Below are 21,969 nucleotides of genomic sequence, written 5' to 3' on the forward strand. Positions count from 1 at the left end.
AATCTATGACTTTAATTGAGTTTACACACTTAGATACATGCATGTGCATATATTTAACACAAAAGAGAACATAATTTTGAAATTTATTAAAAAGTGAAATACCTAAATCTCGGACCGGGGATTTTATGTCCCAGAAACAAGCTATTGTGTTACCTTTGTTCGGACACATATGCTTTTTTTGTTGAAAATATTAAAAAAATCAATTTAGTAATTAAAAAAATTTTTAAATTAAAATTTGAAGAGGTCATCTTAATGAAGTAATTGGTAACACAAAACAAGTGATTAAATAAAAAAAGATAGTACGAAACCTTAGAGAACTATGTGCCACACCCAAGTCGTTTTTTTTCCATTATATCGGTATTTCATTGCATTGCGCTTTATATAATATAGCAACTGGGTTTCGAAATGGTGTGGTTTTTACTGCCATTATTTGTAAAATTTAGTAGCTGTGACATTCAAGACCGATAGCATCAGCTTACTGTACAAAATTACCAGGGTTCCGATTTTTTGTTGTTGTTGCTAACATGAGTGGACAAGCCTACGACGGGTTTTTTACTTCTCGATCGCGTAAAAATAAACTCATATTTAATTTTGTAAGGAGTTAGAACAGTGTCCCTAGCGGCAAACGCATTGGGTTTGTTCCAATCCCAAATTTGAGTTAACTTTTACGCGATTTAGAAGTTAAAAAACTCGCCTTAAGCACACTGGTATTAAGCGGTAACCGTGCCCATAGATATCAATCACGTTAATTCCGCCGCCCATCTGAAGAGACACGGACTCTAAGTCACTGTTTTTACAGTACAACGGCTGCGAAAGCCCTTAATTTTGATGCAGAACTATAAATTTTGGCATTCATTGTTTTAATGGCACAACATTCTATGATATGTTCGGTTTGAAGGGTGTGGCAGCCGTAACTATACTGAGACTTTAGAACTCTTATCTCAAGGTGGGTGGCGGCATTTACGTTGTAGATGTCTATGGGCTCCGGTAACCACTTAACACCAAACGGGCTGTGAGCTCGTCTAACCATCAATGCAATAAAATGTAGTAAAAATAGCAGGTGATATAATGTATCAAATCGTCTTTTAAACAGTTTTGCATATTTTCCAAATTCGAAACCTTTCTAAACGGTTTCATGCAGATTATATAATGAGTGTTTATTACGAGGCCCTTCATTAAGGCTAGAAAGCGAGTCAACGGGCTCAGCTTGATGGACCGTAACTCGATAGAAAACCACAACGGCGTATAGTTTTCACTCTAAGTAGGACATACACAACCGACCTGCTGCTATTTTGACGCTATCGTCGTCCACTAACAAGCTAATTATTTTCTCATTCGATTTGCATTACTACGATAAACTCCAATCACGATCGATTTCTTAATGGTATTATAAATGAACGTTTCACATTCGTGACACAGCCTCGGGCTAGGATGTTCCGTTGTGATAAGGATACCGGAAACATGCGAGGCATGAGTGACCCAGAACCCCAATCATTTTATCACAAAGACGTTGATTCAGAAGCAGTGTCTTAATAGAAAAAAACCGCAATGTTCATATATCTCTAAGAAAATTACCTAACCGAGCACCTCGCCTATACTATTACAGGCCTATAAATATTTTTCTTTCGAAAGTGACAGAGTGATTTTTTACCCACTCTGGGAACACTGAGAATCGCAAGGACGTTCTTTGAGTTCCCGTTTCTTTGAGTCTCCCGGTCACCGTCCTCGTCGAACTCGTCGACTGAGCTCGACGTGCGCACTATCCCATTGACACAACCCAATGAGTTTCTCGCCGGATCTTCTTGGTGGGTCGCGATTCCGATTCGGTAGTAGATTCAGCGAAGCACTGCTCTTGCTAGGGCTTGTGTTAGCAATTCTCAGGTTGAGTCCGTGACCTCACTCACCTACCGGTCCGCGCGAAGTTGGAATAGCCACTTAGGCTACCAACGATTAGGTAGGATAAAAATAATTGAACCAAGGCCTTAAAAAGTAAGGGTACATATAAGTATCGATAGAGACAGCAATATAACATGTTAATGTCTTGAAGAAAATGAAATATTGCAATTAAATTTCTCTAGAAGATCGAATGACATACAGAGTTATTTATAAATCAATAACCTACCATAAGTTACCTACAAGAACTTATCTTCATACAAACGTATACATAATATGTTAATTGTTAATAAATCGATTAGTACCGTTATACAAAGCATCGAGTATCTAAATAAAAATACATCGTGGGTCACAAAATAAAATGCGTTCAACCATTAAACTCACTCACAACTGAAGAGCATTCTATTTCCGTTTTTTAATAAATGAGGTAACATCGAGGAAAGATGATTAAAAAGATGCTATTTCCTTTTGCTTAATTATACTTCATGTAAACAGTGATATAACATAGGAAAATGAGCTTTATTTCTTTGTGTGTATTACAAGAATAAAACATCTCACTCAAAATCAAAATACTAGCTCAGTACTAAAATAACGAGCAACACCACTTTTATTGTAATTGCCAAAGAATTTGACCTTTATTACTTGCATACGTACATGTCACTGATTGAGCACTTACGTAAAATGCCCCAAATAACTCACGATTCATGAAATGCGGCGATCATAATAACTGTCTGTGCGTAACGTTTTGCCAGTAATTTGCTTTTATTCTTTAATGACTACAACATTTAAAAAGTACGATAGCTGTTATTAAATACCCTCTTTTTTAAATAAACAAACTTAGGAGATAGCTTTAATGAATTTCGGTTCCGCCAAAAAGCGTAATTACAACAAAGAAATTGAAACAGCTTACCACATCTTTCAACCCATCCTTCTACGCGGCACGGATACTTGATCACCACCATTAGCCCATCACCTTTCATCTTCATTTAAAATGGCACAGCACTTATACCCGTTTCACTTATGAAATAAACATTTAAATCTTTAAAACATTTCACAAAGTTCACTGGGACTAATTGAACACAAAAAAATCGCAGTCTTCATCACTGTACTCCACTTTCACCAACTGTCGATATAAAAACATTTCAAACAAACGGTGATAACACGTCTCCTAACAGACTTTCAATAACAGTCATTTCCGAAATAATATACGAGCTTCTAGTTCCTTGTTTCTTTATAGATTATTAAGAACAGTTCTATAAAATATTAATAATCGCGACGGAAAACGTTATCAATATCTTATTTAAATATAAAATTTAGCGTTAATCTTACATAAAAAACTTATTTTATATTTTTCATGTCTGTGATCATTAATTTGAAAGTTGAATCGTTCCAATAAAGTATTTTTTAATTAATAATCATGTTTAAATAACGTAATTTAAACATCAAATAATGAAAAAAGAATAAATCTGAAGATTATATTATTAAATCACACCATTCACCTTTTCGGACTATCGCATTCTTTTGCGAATAATTTTGTTCATTAACGTACACGTGATAAGAACATCGCAACAGTACTTTTCTACACGTTCAGTTTGCGCAACAGTAAACAAGAAACTGATTGATTGTTGTTGCACTTCTATTTTGAAGCACGCCTATGTCTATTCTATAAATATTACTCGTATATTCTATGTTAAAGACAGAGAAAGAAATATACATCTTCCCTTTTATTTTGTAATGACCCGCCCACAAGATTAAAAATCTCCATTTTGTCTCTCTCTCTGTCTGTCTACCGTTAAGCTGTATTAACCCGCTTTTTAATGGTTTTACTGAAGCTCTTCAATAACTATTATACAGCAAGTAAAATAGCTAACAAAAAGAGGAGAAAATTATACTTTTCGGATTTGTGTTGTTGATGATAATAATTATGTAGGTAGCTTGTGGCTTTCATTTCATTTCATTCTTTCTTTAGTTAATCCGTTGTTTTATCATAGACAATGCATGCCAGCTTTTTAGTTTAAGACTTATTCTAGAAGCCTCTTTTCATTGTATTTCATTTAAGCGCTTATTAAATGTGGCTCATTAACCGACGAAAACGACAGATAAGCACCGACGTGGCTTCTCGAATTATTCCATGAGGTCCAATGCAGTATCAGTAAATAGCCACCACCATTTTACTACGATTTTATTTCGTTTCATTTCATATGATCCCGATTAATAATAATTACAGTCTCAATTAAATGAACTTCATCCCATTTTTATAATAATTATCCCATTTATGATAATTGAAGATTTGTATAAACTCGATACTGGCAGCAACGGTATCGCAAGAAACAATTTAATATACTAAAAAAAGAATAAGTTGAAGCGACCTTCTGTAAATTTCAGAAGCCCTTCAAAATTCATTACACTTATTTTGGCCTAAGTGCCATAACCTTGCAAACTGTTCAAAACTGCACGGATCATTCGTCCTGTTCTAAGGGTTCAACCTTCAAGAAAAATACTTGTTTTATGTAGAAACAATGTGCTTAGTGCGAGTTTTTTAACTTCTCGATCGCGTAAAAGTTAACTAGGTATGGTGTTGGAACGTTTGCCTACGTTTACCGCTATGGGCGCTGTTCCAACTGCATACAAATTTGAGTTTTATTTTGTGTGTGTGTAATAACGATGGCTTATTAACTGTTTAGAATCTGTGAAAGTACACAATTGTGGGAAAATGAAACAAAGCCACTGGACGTAGCTTCTCGGGATCCTCCAAAAAGTCCACTGAAAAAGTCTCAGTAAACGACTACCATTTTACTGAGATTATATTTCATCACATATCATCTCATTTGTAAATTTAATTCGTTTTTAATCATTTATGTTATGTCGCGATTAGTTTCCTTCGTTTTATTATTATTCATAAACTGTAAATAATTAAAACGGCGAATTATAAAAATCTTATTACTTGACGCTGGCTAATGCATAAATCGTGCCGGAGCCAAAAAATAAAGAAGAGGTATTGATTGACGTTTGCTCTGTTTGTCTGTTGTTCCCACTCCCAGTAAATTCTGACTTCTTTAGTCTACGGTTCAAAATGGCTCTGAAAGCACTTGTCGGACAAAGTGAGTTACAAATCATAATTTAATTTGATATTATTTAACTATCAAGACTTTTACATGTAAATTATCATATGTCTTATGCTAACAATTAAGTTTTATATTTTTAAACAATTAAAAAAAATGACATCGATAGTTAAATCCTCGGTTCTTATCGATGACTAATAACAACATACAAAGTAGGTGTCGCGCTAATCTTTAGTTATAATTTCAATAAACCGTGAATTTTCACACAATTTTACTATAATACCATAGTATCATCATTTCAATAATTTTAATGTTCTTCTATGAAATAATCATGAGATTCAAGCGAAGAAATTAACTTCAATTTATAATGTATTTGTTAGGTAAACAATATCTGAAATATTTCTATCGTTAAAAGAAAAACTTAGTCGCGTAGTACCTAATAATAAAGCATAACGTTGCATGATATTTACAGTGCTGAAAATGTCTGTCGTATTGATTTTCTTAGGGCGCCGGGGGTGGGGGATGGGGAAAACGTTATGTACGTCATCTGCGCTTTTTCAATTTATAAGCGAATTTAAAATGGAGAGAATTCAAAACTAGCCGTTATCAAAAAATTATTATAATGCCAATGTGGTTAATAAGTTTATCGAAAAATATTGAACATAAAGAAACTAAAATACAGCAGATACTTTTATTGATTAAACTATCAAATGGGCTTACGGCTCATCTGATTTTAAGTCTTTACTGGAGTCCATCGACATGGAGACGTCATTGTCATCACCGCTCTTTAGACATGAGTTCTAAGTCGAAGTTAATAGTAGTGTATGATGGTGATTCCACTCTACAACTCAAAACTTTGATACACATCTTCTTCACGGTCATTCAAAATAAACTTTCATTACTATATCTTAGTATTAAGATATCATTTGAACCGTTTTTAATAACATAACTGTACTGTTATGGTATAGACTATGTTCAATAGTATATTTTACTTGTTTTAAACTTTATTTACAGAGATTATGAATGAAGTGATCCGCTATCGCGGACCCAAAGGCAAGGAATCAGCTAGAATAGAATGGAGAGTTTTAATAGTAGACCAACTGTCCATGCGCATGGTCTCAGCTTGCTGCAAAATGCATGATATATCTGCTGAAGGAATTACCTGTAAGTTACTTTTTATTAGATAAGATGGGTACACTTGCCTAATCATTCTAAGTAGTAATTGAAGCCCATAGAGATCATTCTCTCTCTACAGAATATAATTCTCAGTAGCATTTTACAATTACACAATTTAACAATGAATGCCCTCATATATAAACAGCAGCACTTTGTTGCTCTATGGTATAAATAGCCATTAAGGTGGTACTACCCATACAGGAAAATCAAGTTTAAAACTTATGAAAATCTTATAATACATAAAAATGATACTTAATCCATTTCATCTTAATTTAGTGGTTGAGGACATTCACAAGAAACGTGAACCTTTATGCACTATGGATGGTATTTACCTCATCACTCCGTCTGAGAAATCAGTGCATGCTCTGATCAATGACTTTGCTGTCGGTAACCGCATCATGTACAGAGCTGCTCATGTTTTCTTCACTGAAGGTATGATTTTTGTCAAAAATATTTTGCTTACATGACATACTTTATTCAGCTTTATTTTTTATATTAATTAAAGATTGTGTTTATTGATCAGTTTAATAATCATTTAATTTGGATAATGTATGATAATATTGTATGCACTTTTCTTTTATCCATTTAGTTGCATTGCACATTTTATTTTACAGCTTGTCCTGATATTCTGTTTAATGAGTTATCCCGTAGCCAAATAGCCAAATATATTAAAACATTAAAGGAAATCAACATTGCTTTCATTCCATATGAACAGCAGGTCAGTTTTTATCAGTATTTAATTAAAAACTTTATATGTATATAACAAGTAGAATAAGTCAAGCCTAAATGCAACCAATATTCCTCATAGTCATTGTTCAGTTCAAATCTGAAAATGTTTTTCACTTGTATTCATGTAATAATAGCAGACAAATCCTTGAAATCAAACATGTGATGTGAGGTCATTGACTGGAAAATGTGATAATTTCTTTGCACGCTGCTATTCATTAGTGTGCCCAGAGGAACTGTTCAATGAACTCTGCAAGTCTTCTGCTGCAAGAAAAATCAAAACGTTAAAGGAAATCAACATTGCTTTCTTGCCTTATGAAAGCCAGGTAATTTATGCTTTGTTGAGAATATGCTGTTTAATTTTAATGTAGATAAAATCATATCCATACAATATGTTTTTATCTAAATTAAAACACTAGTGAAGCCTGGTTATACTTCACTGTAATCTAAAATTAAATATCTAATAACAAATATAATGAATTAAATACGAGCATTAGATTATAAGCACCTCCTATCGATTACCTCAGTGATCCAGTGTATAGAGAGTAAAATACCCATGCCTAATGAGAATATCTTGTCAAAAAATTCGATTGGATACAAATTATGAACTTCAGTATCTCTTGATACATTTACAAAGCATTTGTGTCCATTAAGTAACTGAAAATTTCTAATAATCCTAATTTAATTATTGATACATTTTTTTATTGCCTCTACAAGCATACAAACATGCGACTCATCTTATTCTGAGTGGTCACTGGCTCTCATTATCATGTTATAGAGCACAGGAAATACCGTAGAGGGAAGTTCATTCCAAGGCCAGATGAAGTATGGGTTATTTGGAAGTCCCACCTCAAAGATAGGACCTCAAGGATAGGATAACACTCAGCGCGAAGCATGAATTACCGCTTCGCTCTTTTAAGGACCCCCAATAGTTTCAAAGCCAACTTGACTGTACTTTCCGAATAACCCCGACATTTTCATTATCCTTTGTCGTAGCAAAGCAAACCATCAGTTAATCCCTAGGTTCTTCTCATATACATATCTTCTATGTAAAAAAATGTGCCACGATGATATGATGTGATACAAAAATAATTTAAAGATATATTTATTATAGGTATTTTCGTTGGATTCACCTGAAACATTCCAATGCATGTACAACCCAGCTCTAGCACAGACTCGTAACGCAAACATGGAACGTATTGCTGAACAAATCGCGACCCTCTGTGCCACGCTCGGCGAATATCCTTCCGTTCGATACCGCAGGTTTGATACCTTTCTTTCTGTAATCTAAACTTTAAAATCGAACACTCTGGTTTTGTAAAACCCTTAAAACAACTCGAATTTTTTCAGTGATTGGGAACGCAATGTTGAGTTAGCTCAACTAATCCAACAGAAACTTGATGCTTATAAGGTAATAATTGATATTTGAATGCTATAGATAAATGTATTTGAATTACAAGAGATATACAAAATGAGTACGAGTCCATATCAGATTATTTAGTGAATGGTTTCATAAATAAATGGGATGTAGGTGGACAGTGTGAGTACTGAAAACGTGAACCGCTATTCTCAGAGCATTATACTAGCATACTGCGTTCGCCAAACGATTTTTAGTGCTAGTAAGGCGTATTGCAAGCCCGGACATGTTGAAAAATGTTGAATGAAAGAAAACTTAAATATCAGAAATTCTTTCGGAATAGTAAAATAAAATGAGTAGACGCTTGGTTATGATTTTGATACGTAGTTGAAAATTGTATATTTTAAATTTATTCTCCACATTTAAGGCCGACGAACCAACTATGGGCGAAGGACCAGAAAAAGCCCGTTCTCAGCTTCTCGTTCTGGACCGCGGATTCGATTGCGTGTCTCCGTTACTACACGAACTAACTCTTCAAGCCATGGCTTACGATCTTCTGCCAATTGAAAATGATGTTTACAAGTAAGGAATGAACCAATAAACCTTATATTAAATTTGATGTGCTCATCCTGTATGTATCAACTGTGTACTGCCTACAAACATCATATTATTATAGTGAATGTGGGAACTCAACTTGAGACTGAAGTGTGTAACTGCTGTTTCATCTTTGTAACTGGGATTGACTGTTTCATAGCAGGAATAAGCGGTGCTACCTATCCATGTCGCGCGGGTAGGTACCACCACCCTGCCTATTTCTGCCGTGAAGCAGTAATGCGTTTCGGTTTAAAGGGTGGGACAGCCGCTGTAACAATACTTGAGACCTTAGAACTTATATCTCAAAGTGGGTGGCGCATTTACGTTGTAGATGTCTATGGGCTCCAGTAACCACTTGATACCAGGTGGGCTGTGAACTCGTCCACCCATCTAAGCAATAAATAAAAATAAAAAAACAATGACTACTGATTTTCAAATAATATTTACAATTCAGCAGAAATTACATGCACATAGAGAAATACATCAAATAGAATAAATAAATGATCCATTTACTACCACTATTTTGGCATGCTATATTTGGACCTTATCAAAATAATCTTTAGTAACCTTTGAACACTGACAGTGGTATTTGAAAGTTAGATAAAAATAAATGAAATTCAAACACTCCAAAAGACTATTTCCGAATTTGTCAGGTATGATGCATCCCAGGGGCAGTTAAAGGAAGTTCTCTTGGATGAAAATGATGACTTATGGGTCGAATTGCGGCACCAGCATATTGCTGTGGTCTCCACAGCAGTTACAAAGAATCTGAAGAAATTCACCGAGTCCAAACGCATGGGTGGCGGTTAGTCTTGTCAAATTACTCCCCACTACCTAAACGTTATTGAAAACATATGGAAAACCCAGTGGTGCGTGGTCACGTCTCAAACTTAGAGCACAGCACTACATATTTGCAGTGTCATAAAAATTTAGAGTATTATCCTAATAATAACGTATGGCGCTAAATAAGTTAAATAGCGTGGTAAAAACTAGCAGTAGCGATGGTAAAAACATTTACAATATGGATTGTTGTAACAGTTTAAAAACTGATAATTAACAAGTTGATAGCTTAAGTTACTCAGCTGCTAAAATGTTAAATTTTTACAGGTGACAAACAATCTATGAGGGACCTGTCGCAAATGATAAAGAAAATGCCTCAATATCAAAAGGAGCTGTCTAAATATGCAACACATTTGCGCCTCGCTGAAGACTGCATGAAAAGCTACCAAGGATATGTAGACAAACTCTGCAAAGTGGAACAGGTAAGATTTTAGACTCAAAGATCTGACTCACATGAGGATTTCGCTTGCAACTTTGTCTACATCTGTGAAGACGCATACCCAACAGCAGGATGAAAGATAGTCTATAATTCTACTTCTTAATGAAACAGGACTGTATTGTGCCAAATAGATGTACCTTTGAAAAATAGGGATATTGTGATTTTAATTCAAATTCTTTTATTATGTGCAGGATCTTGCCATGGGCACTGATGCCGATGGTGAGAAAATCAAAGATCATATGCGAAGCATTGTTCCCGTTCTTCTGGATCAGGTATTAATGAACATACCTGAAACTCTGACGACATAAAAATGAGCCAATTGACTAAAATTCTACTATTTAAAATTAATTTTCTGTTTTAAACTATTCACGTTTTTTTCTCCAAACTGCTCACCTGTGACCACTGTAATTAATTTCTTTGCTATTGAAAGAAATTACGCTTATAATCATAACTAACATAATTTGTTTGATTCTAGACGGTAGTAAACTTCAACAAGATGCGCATTATTGCTTTGTATGTGATGGCAAAAAATGGCATCTCTGAAGAGAATCTCAACAAACTAGTTAAACATGCACAGCTTGAGCCCTCTGACAAGCAAACCATCCTGAACCTCGCCAACGTGGGCCTCAATGTGGTAGTTGATGTATGTATTGCGTTGTTAACAACCAATTTCCGTAATTACATTTCAACGTAATGTATCGGCAATGGCAAGCGGAACCATGCCATATTTATATTGCAACATAGTCTAAAGTCCTAACACAATTGAAGTCGTCGTGGCCTAACGGATAAGACGTCCGTCCGGTGCATTCGTGTTGAGCGATGCACCGGTGTTCGAATCCCGCAGGCGGGTACCAATTTTTCTAATGAAATACGTACTCAACAAATGTTCACGATTGATTTCCACGGTGAAGGAATAACATCGTGTAATAAAAATGAAACCCGCAAAATTATAATTTGCGTAATTACTGGTGGTAGGACCTCTTGTGTGTCCGCACGGGTAGGTACCACCACCCTGCCTATTTCTGCCGTGAAGCAGTAATGCGTTTCGGTTTGAAGGGTGGGGCAGCCGTTGTAACTATAATTGAGACCTTAGAACTTATATCTCAAGGTGGGTGGCGCATTTGTAGATTGTAGATGTCTATGGGCTCCAGTAACCACTTAAAACCAGGTGGGCTGTGAGCTCGTCCACTCACCTAAGCAATAAAAAAAAAAAAAAACCAGAAATACTGCATAGAATTTGATTTTTAGAAATCTGCTATTAATGTTTTATTATTTATTGAATGCGTCCTGTATGGAGAGCTGAGAACATAATATGTTTTTTTTTGTATTTAAAAGTTATTCTTAGATAACAAAGCATTGAATAATAAAGAAACCTTATCAGAAACAAAACATTAAAAAAAACCTTTTCCAAGTAAAAAAATGACATTTCTACTTTTGTGACACTGTTTAAAAATATTCTCTTTTACCAACTACAGGGAAACCGTAAGAAGCAGTATCAAGTTCCCAGAAAGGAAAGAATCACTGAGCAAACTTATCAAATGTCACGATGGACACCTGTCATCAAGGTAAATGAACAAGAGTTTTTGGAATATGGTCAGAGTCTATCCAAGAATTAGTCAGCAATTAGCATGTGGTCCTGAGCTCCTTAAGTTAGAACGATAGAAGCAGTGCTGTGATTGTGTGCTGTATAAGCACAAGACTTACTAGATACAAATTGTTAATATTTCCAATATTTTTGGTGTCAATTTGGTTTTACCTTCCAACTAACTTTGACACTCCAGACAAATCGATGCTAAGCAAAGTTCTATAAAATGTATTTTTATAATTTTCCCAGGACATCATGGAAGATGCTATCGAGGACAAGTTGGATCAAAGACATTTCCCCTTCCTGGCTGGAAGAGCACAGACCTCAGGGTATCAAGCACCAACAAGGTATATTTGTATAAATTATTAGAATATAGAATTTCAACACAATAGTCTCTAAAATGACAGAAGGTAGAGAAATGTGAGCTCCTACTATTATTTTCTCATCGTTTTTCTGCTGTTGTTTCCCCTTGAATTATATAACAAAATTAACTTAACAATTCACGAAGTACTATCCTGATTTGCTCATGACAAGCTATCGTTACTAATGAAGGTTGATGTAAAACTAAGATAATTTAAAATTAACATAGTATGCTGTGTATGCTCACTGCTTTACTGATGGGCGTAATATATTGAAATGAACAAACTAAACAAATCTTTGTAAAATGATAAACGATGAAACAAGTTGAGAATGATTATTTTTTAATAAAAAACAGAAAATTAAGAAAACAGAAAGAAATGGGTAATATGAAGACAAACGTCAAAAGTGAAGTATATAAAAACTACATTAGTTATCAAAATAGCAAAGAGGTTCACAACATCCTCCCCCTCGTGCAGAAAAGCACAAACTGGTTATGCAAACCAAGGTCAGTCAAGGCCTTAGGTGGAGAGCCTAACCAGCTTTCGTACGGGTCGGCGTAGCATTCCCCCTGCTGTTGCAACGTCCACTACCCTTATCACGCCATCTTTCCCAGGGTACACTTTCGCAACACGTCCTCGTGGCCATATTCCGCGGGGCAAGTTAAAGTCAGCAATAATTACTACGTCACCCTCTTGAAAAGCTGTTGAACTGCGGTTGCCTCTTAACTGCTCACGTGGTTGTAGGGTCGGGAGAACCTCGCGCATCCAACGCGACCAAAAATGATCTGCTAGCCTCAATGCTTTCCTCCATTCGGAACGGCTGACCAAATCGTGATCGTTCAAGGCAGTAGGTAAGGTCTGCACGGACGAAGAACCGATTAAGAAATGAAATGGTGTGAGTGTTGTCGGGTCGTCAGGATCTGTAGATACATGAGTTAATGGACGTGAATTGACAATGGCTTCTGCCTCGGCTAGTAAGACGCTCAAGGTTTCTTCTTTTGGAGCTCGTTCGGTTAATGTTGCGTTCAGAGCTACCTTTACTGATCGCACCAAGCGCTCCCAACATCCTCCGAAATTAGGTGCCGCAGGTGGGATGAACTTCCAGAGTATTCCTTGAGTGCTTGTGAAATCTTCGACATTTTCTCCGTAGAAACCTCTGAGAATGCGATTGGCACCAACAAAGCAGGTTCCGTTGTCCGAGAAAATAATGTTTGGACAGCCCCGTCTTGCAATGAATCTTCTAATAGCCATGATAGCAGAGTCAGTCGATAGACTATGTACCATTTCTAGGTGAAGGGCTCTGACAGTTAAACAGGTGAAAAGGGCTACATAACGTTTTTCATGCCTGCGCCCGATAGTGGCGCTTACGGGGCCGAAGTAGTCCAGACCCGTAAAAGTAAAGGGCCGTCGATGGTGAGCTAATCTTTCAGGTGGCAGATCTCCTGTTTTCGGGTTCACCGGCAAGGACTTTCTAATTCTGCAGAGTGGACACTCTTTTGCTACTGTTCTCACTGTGTTCCTCAGCCTTAACAACCAGAATTTTTGTCTTAATTCGTTCACGACTAGTTCATAATTTGCGTGACCCGCTTTTCGATGATAAAATTGTACCAATAAACGTACAATTGGGTGACGACCGTCAAGAAGGACGGGGAAGCGCGTGTCAGGGTCAATGCCTTCTGCGGCTTTAATTCTTCCGGCTAACCGCAGTAATTTGTCCTCTCCCAAAGCCGGTGACAGTTTTCTGAGACGACTGTTCGGAGGAATAGGCTTCGAGTTCAGGATATGAAGAAATTCTATAGAAAAGCTCTCGACCTGTGTTCGTTGCATAATTTGCCTTTCAGCGGCCTTTATTAAATCCGCACTAAGAGGTGGTAGAGTAGTGGACGTTGAAGGATGGCGGGCACAAACTATTTCGCCTTTCAATTTAGAATTTCTAATGGAAGCCAAAATTACACCAAACTTTGCCGCAGCTTGAAGTACCCGGGCTGTGGCACGTAATAAGCGCTGCCAATTACTAAAATTAGCAAAAATGGCTGTGACCGGAGTCGGTAACTCTTCGACAAAGGAAGTTAGTCCGACCAACTCATAACTATTGGTCTTAAGTTCATCGGTGTTTGGTGAGGCAAACCTTGGCTCTGTAGGCCAGTCCTCAACGGATTTAAAAAGAAAAGATGGACCGCGAAACCATCTGTGGGACATGTCGAGGTTAATTGATCGCGTTCTGGTAGCGTCGTCGGCAACATTCAATTCCGTTGGTACCCATCGCCAGTCTCTGACGCAAGAGTTTTCAATAATTTCGCCTAAACGATGGGCAACAAAAGGCTTAAAAGAGCGCGCGTCATTACGTAACCACTGAAGGACTGTCATAGAATCGGTCCAAAAGAAAGTATGTGCCGGTTGTTTTCTATGACTGTCCTTAATGGTGACCGCGAGACGAGAAGCTATTAAAGCGGCCTGGAGCTCTAAACGTGGGATAGAGATAGGTTTCAAGGGTGTAACTCTTGCCTTACTAGAGATGAGAGAAAGCTCGATGCTGCCGTCTGAGTATAAAAGGCGCCAATAAGCGACACATGCGTACGCGAGCTCACTTGCATCAGCAAAAACGTGTAACTCCCTCTGAGTTGGTTCAGAGTTTTTAGAGTTAGAATACCAACGCGGAATTTCCAAAGAAGTTACTTTTGACAGCTCCTGAAACCAATCAGACCATCTTAATGCTTCCGTGGGTTGGAACTCGGTGTCCCAGTCGACATTAGACCTCCACGTTTGTTGAAATAAAATTCGACCCTTAACAACTATTGGAGCTAATAAGCCTAACGGGTCGTACACACGCATGAGGTGACAAAGAACTTTGCGTTTTGTGAGAGGGTTTGGAAATGTTTCACCTAAGCCTGAGCGGAACCCTAAATTATCTGTTATGGGATTCCACAATACTCCCAACGCTCTAATATTGTTTGCAGAGCAGCTGCCAAGGTTGATTTCCAACGACGGTTGAGTGGCCCTAAGATCAGCAGGAATAAATTTTAGCGCTGATGGATCGTTGGAAATCCAGCCCCGCATCTCGAAGTAGGCATCATTGTGAACGGCAACAATATCTGCCGCCAGTTGTGCTGCCTCTTGAATGTCATCGAGAGAGTCAATATAATCGTCCATATAATGATTGTACAAAATAGCATGAGCTGCTTTAGGAAATAAACTTTCGTGCTCACGAGCGTTTTTATTTTTAATAAATTGCGCTATAAATGGACTGCAGCACGCACCGAAAATGATGGCTGTCATCCTAAACTCCTTTATAGGTTGGTCTCTGCTTGACCTCCAGAGAAACCGGAGGGCGTCCCTATCTTGCTCTCTGATCCTTACCTGAGGGAACATTTCCCGGATATCAGCAGTGAGAGCAATACGGCCCTCGCGAAACCGAAGTAAAATACCTAACAAGGACTGAAGCAGGTCTGGACCAGGTAGCAGCAAAGAGTTTAGGCTGACGCCCGCATTCGTGGCTGCGGCGTCGTGAACTACACGAAGCTTACGTTTCTGAAGGTGATACACGCCAAAATGGGGTAAATAGAGCCTCATAAAAGAAGATTGTTTATCTTTAATGTGGTTGGCGTAGTATGACTCAGGAGCACATTCTTCTGCATAGCCTTTAGCGATCATGTTTGAAATGAACACGTCATATGCTTTTGCAAAGTCAGCATCTTTAGCCATGCGCCTTTCTAGACTTAAAAATCGTGACATGGCTTGAGGGTAGCTGTCGGGAATGCGTTGTATATCGTCACGCCACGGCATACCCACCTCAAATCGACCAGAAGTGGGGAGGCGTCTAGCAGTTTTTTCTAAAATTTCGACTGCACGTTTATCTGACTTAGAATGTAGAGTTTCTTTTTTAGAAATACCTAACGAATCAATTTTGTATTGTTCCCTAATAAGAGAGTCTAATTTCTCCTCATCGGAAGGTTCGATACACACACCGTGATTAACAAACTCCACTAATTTAGTTTTACTGGAGGCGATTCCATACAGCACCCAGCCTAAGGCAGTTAAACAGGCAACGGGTTCATTCTTACCACCACACCGTACCTCGCTGCTGATTGACAAATGCCAATGCTCTGCACCAATTAAAACTGTTGGTGTAGCATCTTCATAAGTTACGTTGCAAGGTAAATTCGCTAAATGTGCGAAAGAAGCAATAGTTTCCTGCCTAATCGTTTGAGGACGCAGAGACAAAGACTCCATAGCTCTCGCATTTTTCACTAAAAATGTGTCTCGTGTGTGCCTACCCTTAATGTGAAAATCTACATACGATATCGTAGCGTTTCTACTGAGACCGCCTATACCATTAATCGTTATTTTCTGGTGAGGCCCTGTCGCACCGATTTGAGTAGCAATTCTTGAGTCAATAAGCGTAGCAGTGCTACCGTCATCGAGAAGTGCGTAAACATTGCAACTTCCTGAGGGACCAGAGACAGTAACGGGTAAGATTTTCAGAAATACACGTGGGCACAGAGTTAAGATGGAGCTGGGTTCTTGAACACCTGTAGAAATGGTAGAAACTATTACCTTTTCGACAGATGCGGGTTCGTGGTGCTTAGTCGTATGATCATTTTCGGTGGATTGCGTGTCGAACATAGTATTGACAGAAGAGGCAGGTTCTTTACCATGCATTAACGGGTGATGACGTATTAGACACCCATCAACACCACAAGGGTTAACTTTACATGTTTTCCACTGATGTGAACTACGCCTAAGACATTTATAACACGCTTTTACCTCACGCAGCCAGACCCACCTTTCATCAACAGATAAGGCTTTGAACTCAGAACATGACTTAATATTGTGATCTTTTTTGCAAAACGCGCATTCAAGCTTTTGTGTAGACGCCGCCTTAGAATTTAGTTTAGAGTGTGTAACTATGTGAATATTTTCCCGTTTATACGGTTTGTTTAGATGAGTGTTTTGTGGTGAATGTTGGATCGAGCAAGATTCCGGTGATAAACCGAACCGAATAAGTTGATCTAACTCGCGCCTCAAAAAATCGGACATAATTTCTAATTTAGGACGCCCTGTAGTATCTTGCATAGCAAAGTCCGTCCATCTTACTTTAGTAACCGGGTTTAATTTTCCTAAGACGGCGTGAAATAGTTCTGGAGAATGCAAGTACTCAATTTGATTCAGTATTTTAAAAGAAGATATAGAATTACGTACCTTATTCGTTATCGTAATTAACTCTTTCAAGTCATTTCCCAAACGTGGTAGATTTTTAAGAGCGGAGACTTCCTTAAATACTATAATTTCCGGGCGAGCGAAGTTCTCCTCCAGAGCTCTTATAATGTCGTTCGGGTTGTCTGTAGCCAGCAACAGTGACGCGACTGCATCTCGGGCCGCGCCGCGAAGTGCATTTTGTAACCGACTAATATTTTCAATATTTGAAAAATTGTTTTTGGTTAAATCAAAAATACGTTTAAAATGTAGCCATGTTAAGGCGTCTCCGTCGAAAGGAAACAATTCGATCTTATGTTTATGACGGTGCGAAGTAGCAAGCGCCTTGGCCGCAGCTGCAGTGTCAGCAACAGCCTGAAGCAGACTACTCTGATCAACCTCCGTGGAAATGAGCGGTCGCGTAAGTACGGCCGCCTCGGACGCTTTAGTGACGTTTAAAAGTTGCTTCTGATGAACAAAACGGTTAACAGGGGATGCAGTTGACCCAGTGGCCGGCAGAGGTGCCTGGTGGCCGGGAGGCGGAACCACTACTTGCTCTCGCCCTACTGCGGGAATGCCTCTATTAACTGTATTTTCGCCAACGCAAACTGGCTGTTCTAAACTTTGTACCCATCTTTCTGTTCTTTCTACGCTTACCCTGGCAGAACCACTGCGACTGCTGTGACTTGCCGCGGCTTCCGCGTCGAGAGCGGCAAGTTCGGCCTTCAGTTCGCCCTCCTCTACCTGCTGACGGAGTGCTGCCAGTCGACTTTCACGTTGCCTCTCACGTTCAGCCAGCTCCTGCTCGTGCTCAAGACGTCGGCGCAGGGCGAGGGCCTCTACGGCGGCCTTTTGAGCCTTAATTGTGGATGACGAGCGTGATGATTTTGACTTAGACGTCTCACTCGGAGCAATGCTGTCTACATGTTGGGAAGTACTAGGTTGTATAATATTAACTTGCACACCAGTACTAGTCGCAGGGTTTGTCGGCATGATTTTACTTTTACTGCGGGTGATCATTAAGCGAGAAATAAAAATGAAATAAAGCAGTGAAAATGAAAACAAATACTACGAAATGAACGAATAACTAAAGCTACGTAATGAAAAATAGGTACGCTGGAAAATTACTGGTGAAGGACCAAAATGAAATGAACAAACTAACCAACTCTCTATAAAATGATAAACGATGAAACCAGTTGAGAATGATTATTTTTTAATAAAAACACAAAATTAAGAAAACAGAAAGAAATGGGTAATATGAAGACAAACGTCAAAAGTGAAGTATATAAAAACTACATTAGTTATCAAAATAGCAAAGAGGTTCACAACATATATCCTAATGTGAACCTGCACGGGAACGTGCTATTATCTGTTAAGTGCCTGCAATCTCGTTGTAATGTCTACATAATTGGGTAACCAATTAACAGCAGAGTGAGCCTGGTTAACTTGTTTGCCCACCTAGACAAAAAATACATTAAAATACGAATATCAAAAACTAATCTCTGTTCTAGCGTTCGTTACGGACATTGGCACAAGGATAAAGCCCAGCAGACTATCAAGAACGTACCAAGATTGATTGTGTTCGTTGTTGGAGGTAATATACATTACATATTATGTCTACTGGTATAATATTTATAAAAAAGTTTCTCTTTGTAAAACTTCAGATCAGAGTTCAGATTTAAATATGTCACAAAGTTCATTGGAAAGGCAATATTCTATAATTTCTTTATAACAAATTAGCAAAGGATAGCAGAGGAGGGACTAAGATTAATGATATGTAGTGAAACATGCAAACTATAACTATATCCAAGTAATAAAAAATAAATAAAAAAACATGCAAACTATAAAATAATAAGAGACTCTGTAATTCGCCATATAAACGTCACCCGAGATTAGAAAACCGCGCTCATATGAATTTTGCGATTCGTTCTTCATTTTTGAGAAATAATAGATATATTAGGCGATTATTGTTTGTTAACCCTTTAGGTCCAGAGTCCGCACTTATTGGACATTAGTCTCACATTAGTCTTATGACCGCAAAGGGTTAACGGTACACTGTTTTCTTCTAACCTCACCACATCAATAAATGCACAAGTAAAACCAACCAGATACTAGTAATATAACTTATATCATCTATAATTTAGGGGATTTTCAAATGTTACTATTGTTTGATATAGGGGTCTGAACATTTTACTTTTGTACACTTACATACATAAATTGCTTTTTCACGTTTGAATGAAATGTCGCTTCCAATTAACGACTCGACTCGAGTCTCGGTTAACAAATAATATATTTTGTTTTCCGTAGGTGTTTGCTTCTCCGAGATCCGCTGCGCTTACGAAGTGACTGCAGCCATCAAGAACTGGGAGGTGATCATCGGATCATCACACATACTCACTCCGGATAATTTCCTTTCGGACCTGAGCTCTCTCTCCGCCTAAAATCATTTTAGTTTTACAAGTTCACTATAGACCCTTTCTCTATTAGCTTGTTAAAAATCTAGGTGAATATCACGACTGTTATGTGCGAGGTAAGCTAATGAGTCTGATCAACAAGATAATGAAGAGAAACATGAATTATAACAACCTGTGAATTATCGTGCATCCCGGGATCGTTAGACACATACGATAAAAATAATATGGCCTAGTAAGTGAAACTTACCATGTATGTCTTAATCCTGTAACCACACAATATCAGAACATGGATTGTACATGAAGAACTACACATTTTACTGATCAAATTCAGGTACAATCAATGTCCTTTTAGAGTGAATATCGTGTTTTGAACTATGCTTTAATGAAGCTTACTTACCTACATTGATCAAGAACCTAATGAGAAGGGCCGGATGATCATCACCTATGCGACGATGATTTCTAAAAAAATATTACTTCCCCGATGAGGAAATGATTTTGTGAAAGAAAATTTATGATACTCTTTAGCAAGTTAGAATACCGCCTTACTAAACCGTATTCGTTACCTACCTATACAAGTTTATGAACCAAACAGTTTTGTATTAACAACGCTTTAGCTGGTTTTGTAGCGTAAATACAATAAAATATACTATGTAGTTTGCATACAGTTATACGTGTGGCTTACTCACTTTAATATTTAAAACATCTACATATTGGAACTTCATAAAAGTATTAATTATTTAAATATAAAAATTGTAGTTTTAAATCTTTTATTTCTTTGTAGAAATTAAGTGTAAAATCAGTTTGCTTTTGACTGTATTCATATATGATTCTATCCACGTAAGATGTCAACGAATCATAAATAGAGATAAATCGAGATCTTTTCAAAATTAGAATTTAGAACGGTTTTGGCTGTTTTGTTATTAATCGAATGTTTTTTTTTTGGATGAGATTCATATTGAATATTATTTCAATATCATCCTTAATCTTAATTTGTACAACTGTAAAATAGGTTCCAAAATTTTGGTGAAATTCTGTGAAAAAAGATTTTACTTTATTTAAATAATCTGCATAATCGGACACCACCTAAGATTAAACGAGTTTTACAAATTAAGTTTAACATATTTAAGTTCCTTTATAAAATTTTAGTTATTACTACTTTACTACGTTACTTTGTATCTATCTGTTGTTACTTAAATGATTTTATATATCTGTTATTTGGTTTTATATAAAACTAAATTGTGAGAATCTATGGAAAAGTGGATTACATCAGACTGATGAACTAGTTCTAAATGAACACTAGCAACTGTGTCAGCAAAGTCGAGTGCAGCGTTTAGTGATTTAACAAAAACTTAAACTAAGTTTAGTGGATGCAGAATAAATTATCCAAGGTCGACATTGGTTGAAACATGTAAAAAGTGATATACATATCACAAGATGTGCCCTTTTTATGTCTTTAGTTTCAACTTGTAAGTCATAACTTTTATTAATGATAACGTGTAGATAGTTTGTGATTTGCTAGAGGTTAATGAACTTTATTTCCATAGAATTTGTGTAAATAAAGTTTAACAAAAAACTTTAAACATTCCTATGGAGTCTGGCATTGGTGTCAAATAAATAAAACACATTTTTCTCTTTTGCTGATTTGAGATGTTTCCATATTTTTAAGCAATGTAGAAAACGTTAAATATATAGGGATCTATGTAGTTTACAGTAGCCGCTCGTGGAACAATGAAATCTGTAAAGTCGGCTGTATTCATTGCAAAAATCAATTTAACAAAAATTTTGCACCTATCCCATGTTTTACAAAAAAACTTAATCTAAGTAGATTTAAAAAAGAAACTATGATAATGCTGTAATAAAAATAAACCAAAAATGTTGGATTATTAGTTGGATAAAACTTTGTTAATAGCTGTACCTATGTAGATATGTATTTGGAATCTGTTCGGCTCGTTAAATTAACAGTGATCAGTTTTATTATTAGCTAACACATTTTATTACAATAATGTTATCCACAGATCGTGCAATTATATAGAATGTAATGTTAAAATAATTATATTATTAACCAGTTTGAATAATTCTATCAGTATTGTTGAAAATTTCATTAAATTATTTAAATCGTAATAATAGCTATCGTTGTTTTATTTTTATTGTAAAAGGATTACCTAGTCAGCTGTCAAATGCATAACAGTTTGAAAAATAATATTTTATAGAGCTAGAGAGTAGAGAGAGGTTAAGTAGAGAAATTTATGCCAAACTGCATGAACATGGAAAAAAGTATTTCTAGAAACAATGGAAGAACTACTTAATGTGCTTTGATTTTATGTTTTTTTT

General features: G+C 36.9%; 2 protein-coding genes across 4 annotated transcripts in view; one reads left to right on the forward strand and one right to left on the reverse strand.

Annotated features, from left to right (window-relative positions):
- LOC101738176 (ras GTPase-activating protein raskol) overlaps positions 1-3,504 on the reverse strand; it is a 202,503-nt gene extending 198,999 nt beyond the window's left edge. The window contains exons 1-2 of the mRNA XM_038015935.2: positions 3,393-3,504; positions 2,804-3,016 (exon numbers count right to left, since the gene is read on the reverse strand). Of these exons, the coding sequence (XP_037871863.1) occupies positions 2,804-2,879 (76 nt within the window). The 5' untranslated portion in view covers positions 2,880-3,016; positions 3,393-3,504. The remainder of the gene's footprint in view (positions 1-2,803; positions 3,017-3,392) is intronic.
- A 1,367-nt stretch (positions 3,505-4,871) lies between these two features.
- Positions 4,872-21,766, forward strand: LOC101738129 (protein ROP). 3 transcript variants are annotated; one of them, XM_004928553.5, is made up of 15 exons: positions 4,872-4,994; positions 5,970-6,119; positions 6,408-6,563; positions 6,746-6,849; positions 7,972-8,120; positions 8,208-8,268; positions 8,642-8,796; positions 9,462-9,613; positions 9,916-10,070; positions 10,279-10,359; positions 10,563-10,730; positions 11,563-11,652; positions 11,922-12,019; positions 18,736-18,818; positions 19,532-21,766. In XM_004928553.5, exons 1-15 carry the CDS (start codon positions 4,967-4,969, stop codon positions 19,663-19,665), a joined length of 1,764 nt encoding a protein of 587 aa, XP_004928610.1. In that variant the 5' UTR covers positions 4,872-4,966; the 3' UTR covers positions 19,666-21,766. The 3 variants fall into 3 exon arrangements, with proteins under 3 accessions (XP_004928610.1, XP_004928611.1, XP_037871788.1); XM_004928554.5 differs by lacking the exon at positions 6,746-6,849 and adding an exon at positions 7,080-7,183; XM_038015860.2 differs by lacking the exons at positions 18,736-18,818; positions 19,532-21,766 and adding an exon at positions 14,989-15,236.
- The last annotated feature ends 203 nt before the right edge of the window (positions 21,767-21,969 follow it).

The sequence above is a fragment of the Bombyx mori genome, chromosome 15 (assembly GCF_030269925.1).
Source record: "Bombyx mori chromosome 15, ASM3026992v2".
NCBI classification, from domain to species: Eukaryota; Metazoa; Arthropoda; class Insecta; order Lepidoptera; family Bombycidae; genus Bombyx; species Bombyx mori.

Bases quoted from the DNA above. Each gene is read 5' to 3' on its own strand.
- LOC101738129 (XM_004928553.5), top strand. From the start codon at position 4,967: ATGGCTCTGAAAGCACTTGTCGGACAAA. The intron at 8,797-9,461 runs GTAAGGAATGAA...CGAATTTGTCAG, and splicing joins ATTGAAAATGATGTTTACAA to GTATGATGCATCCCAGGGGC. The intron at 10,731-11,562 runs GTATGTATTGCG...TACCAACTACAG, and splicing joins GCCTCAATGTGGTAGTTGAT to GGAAACCGTAAGAAGCAGTA.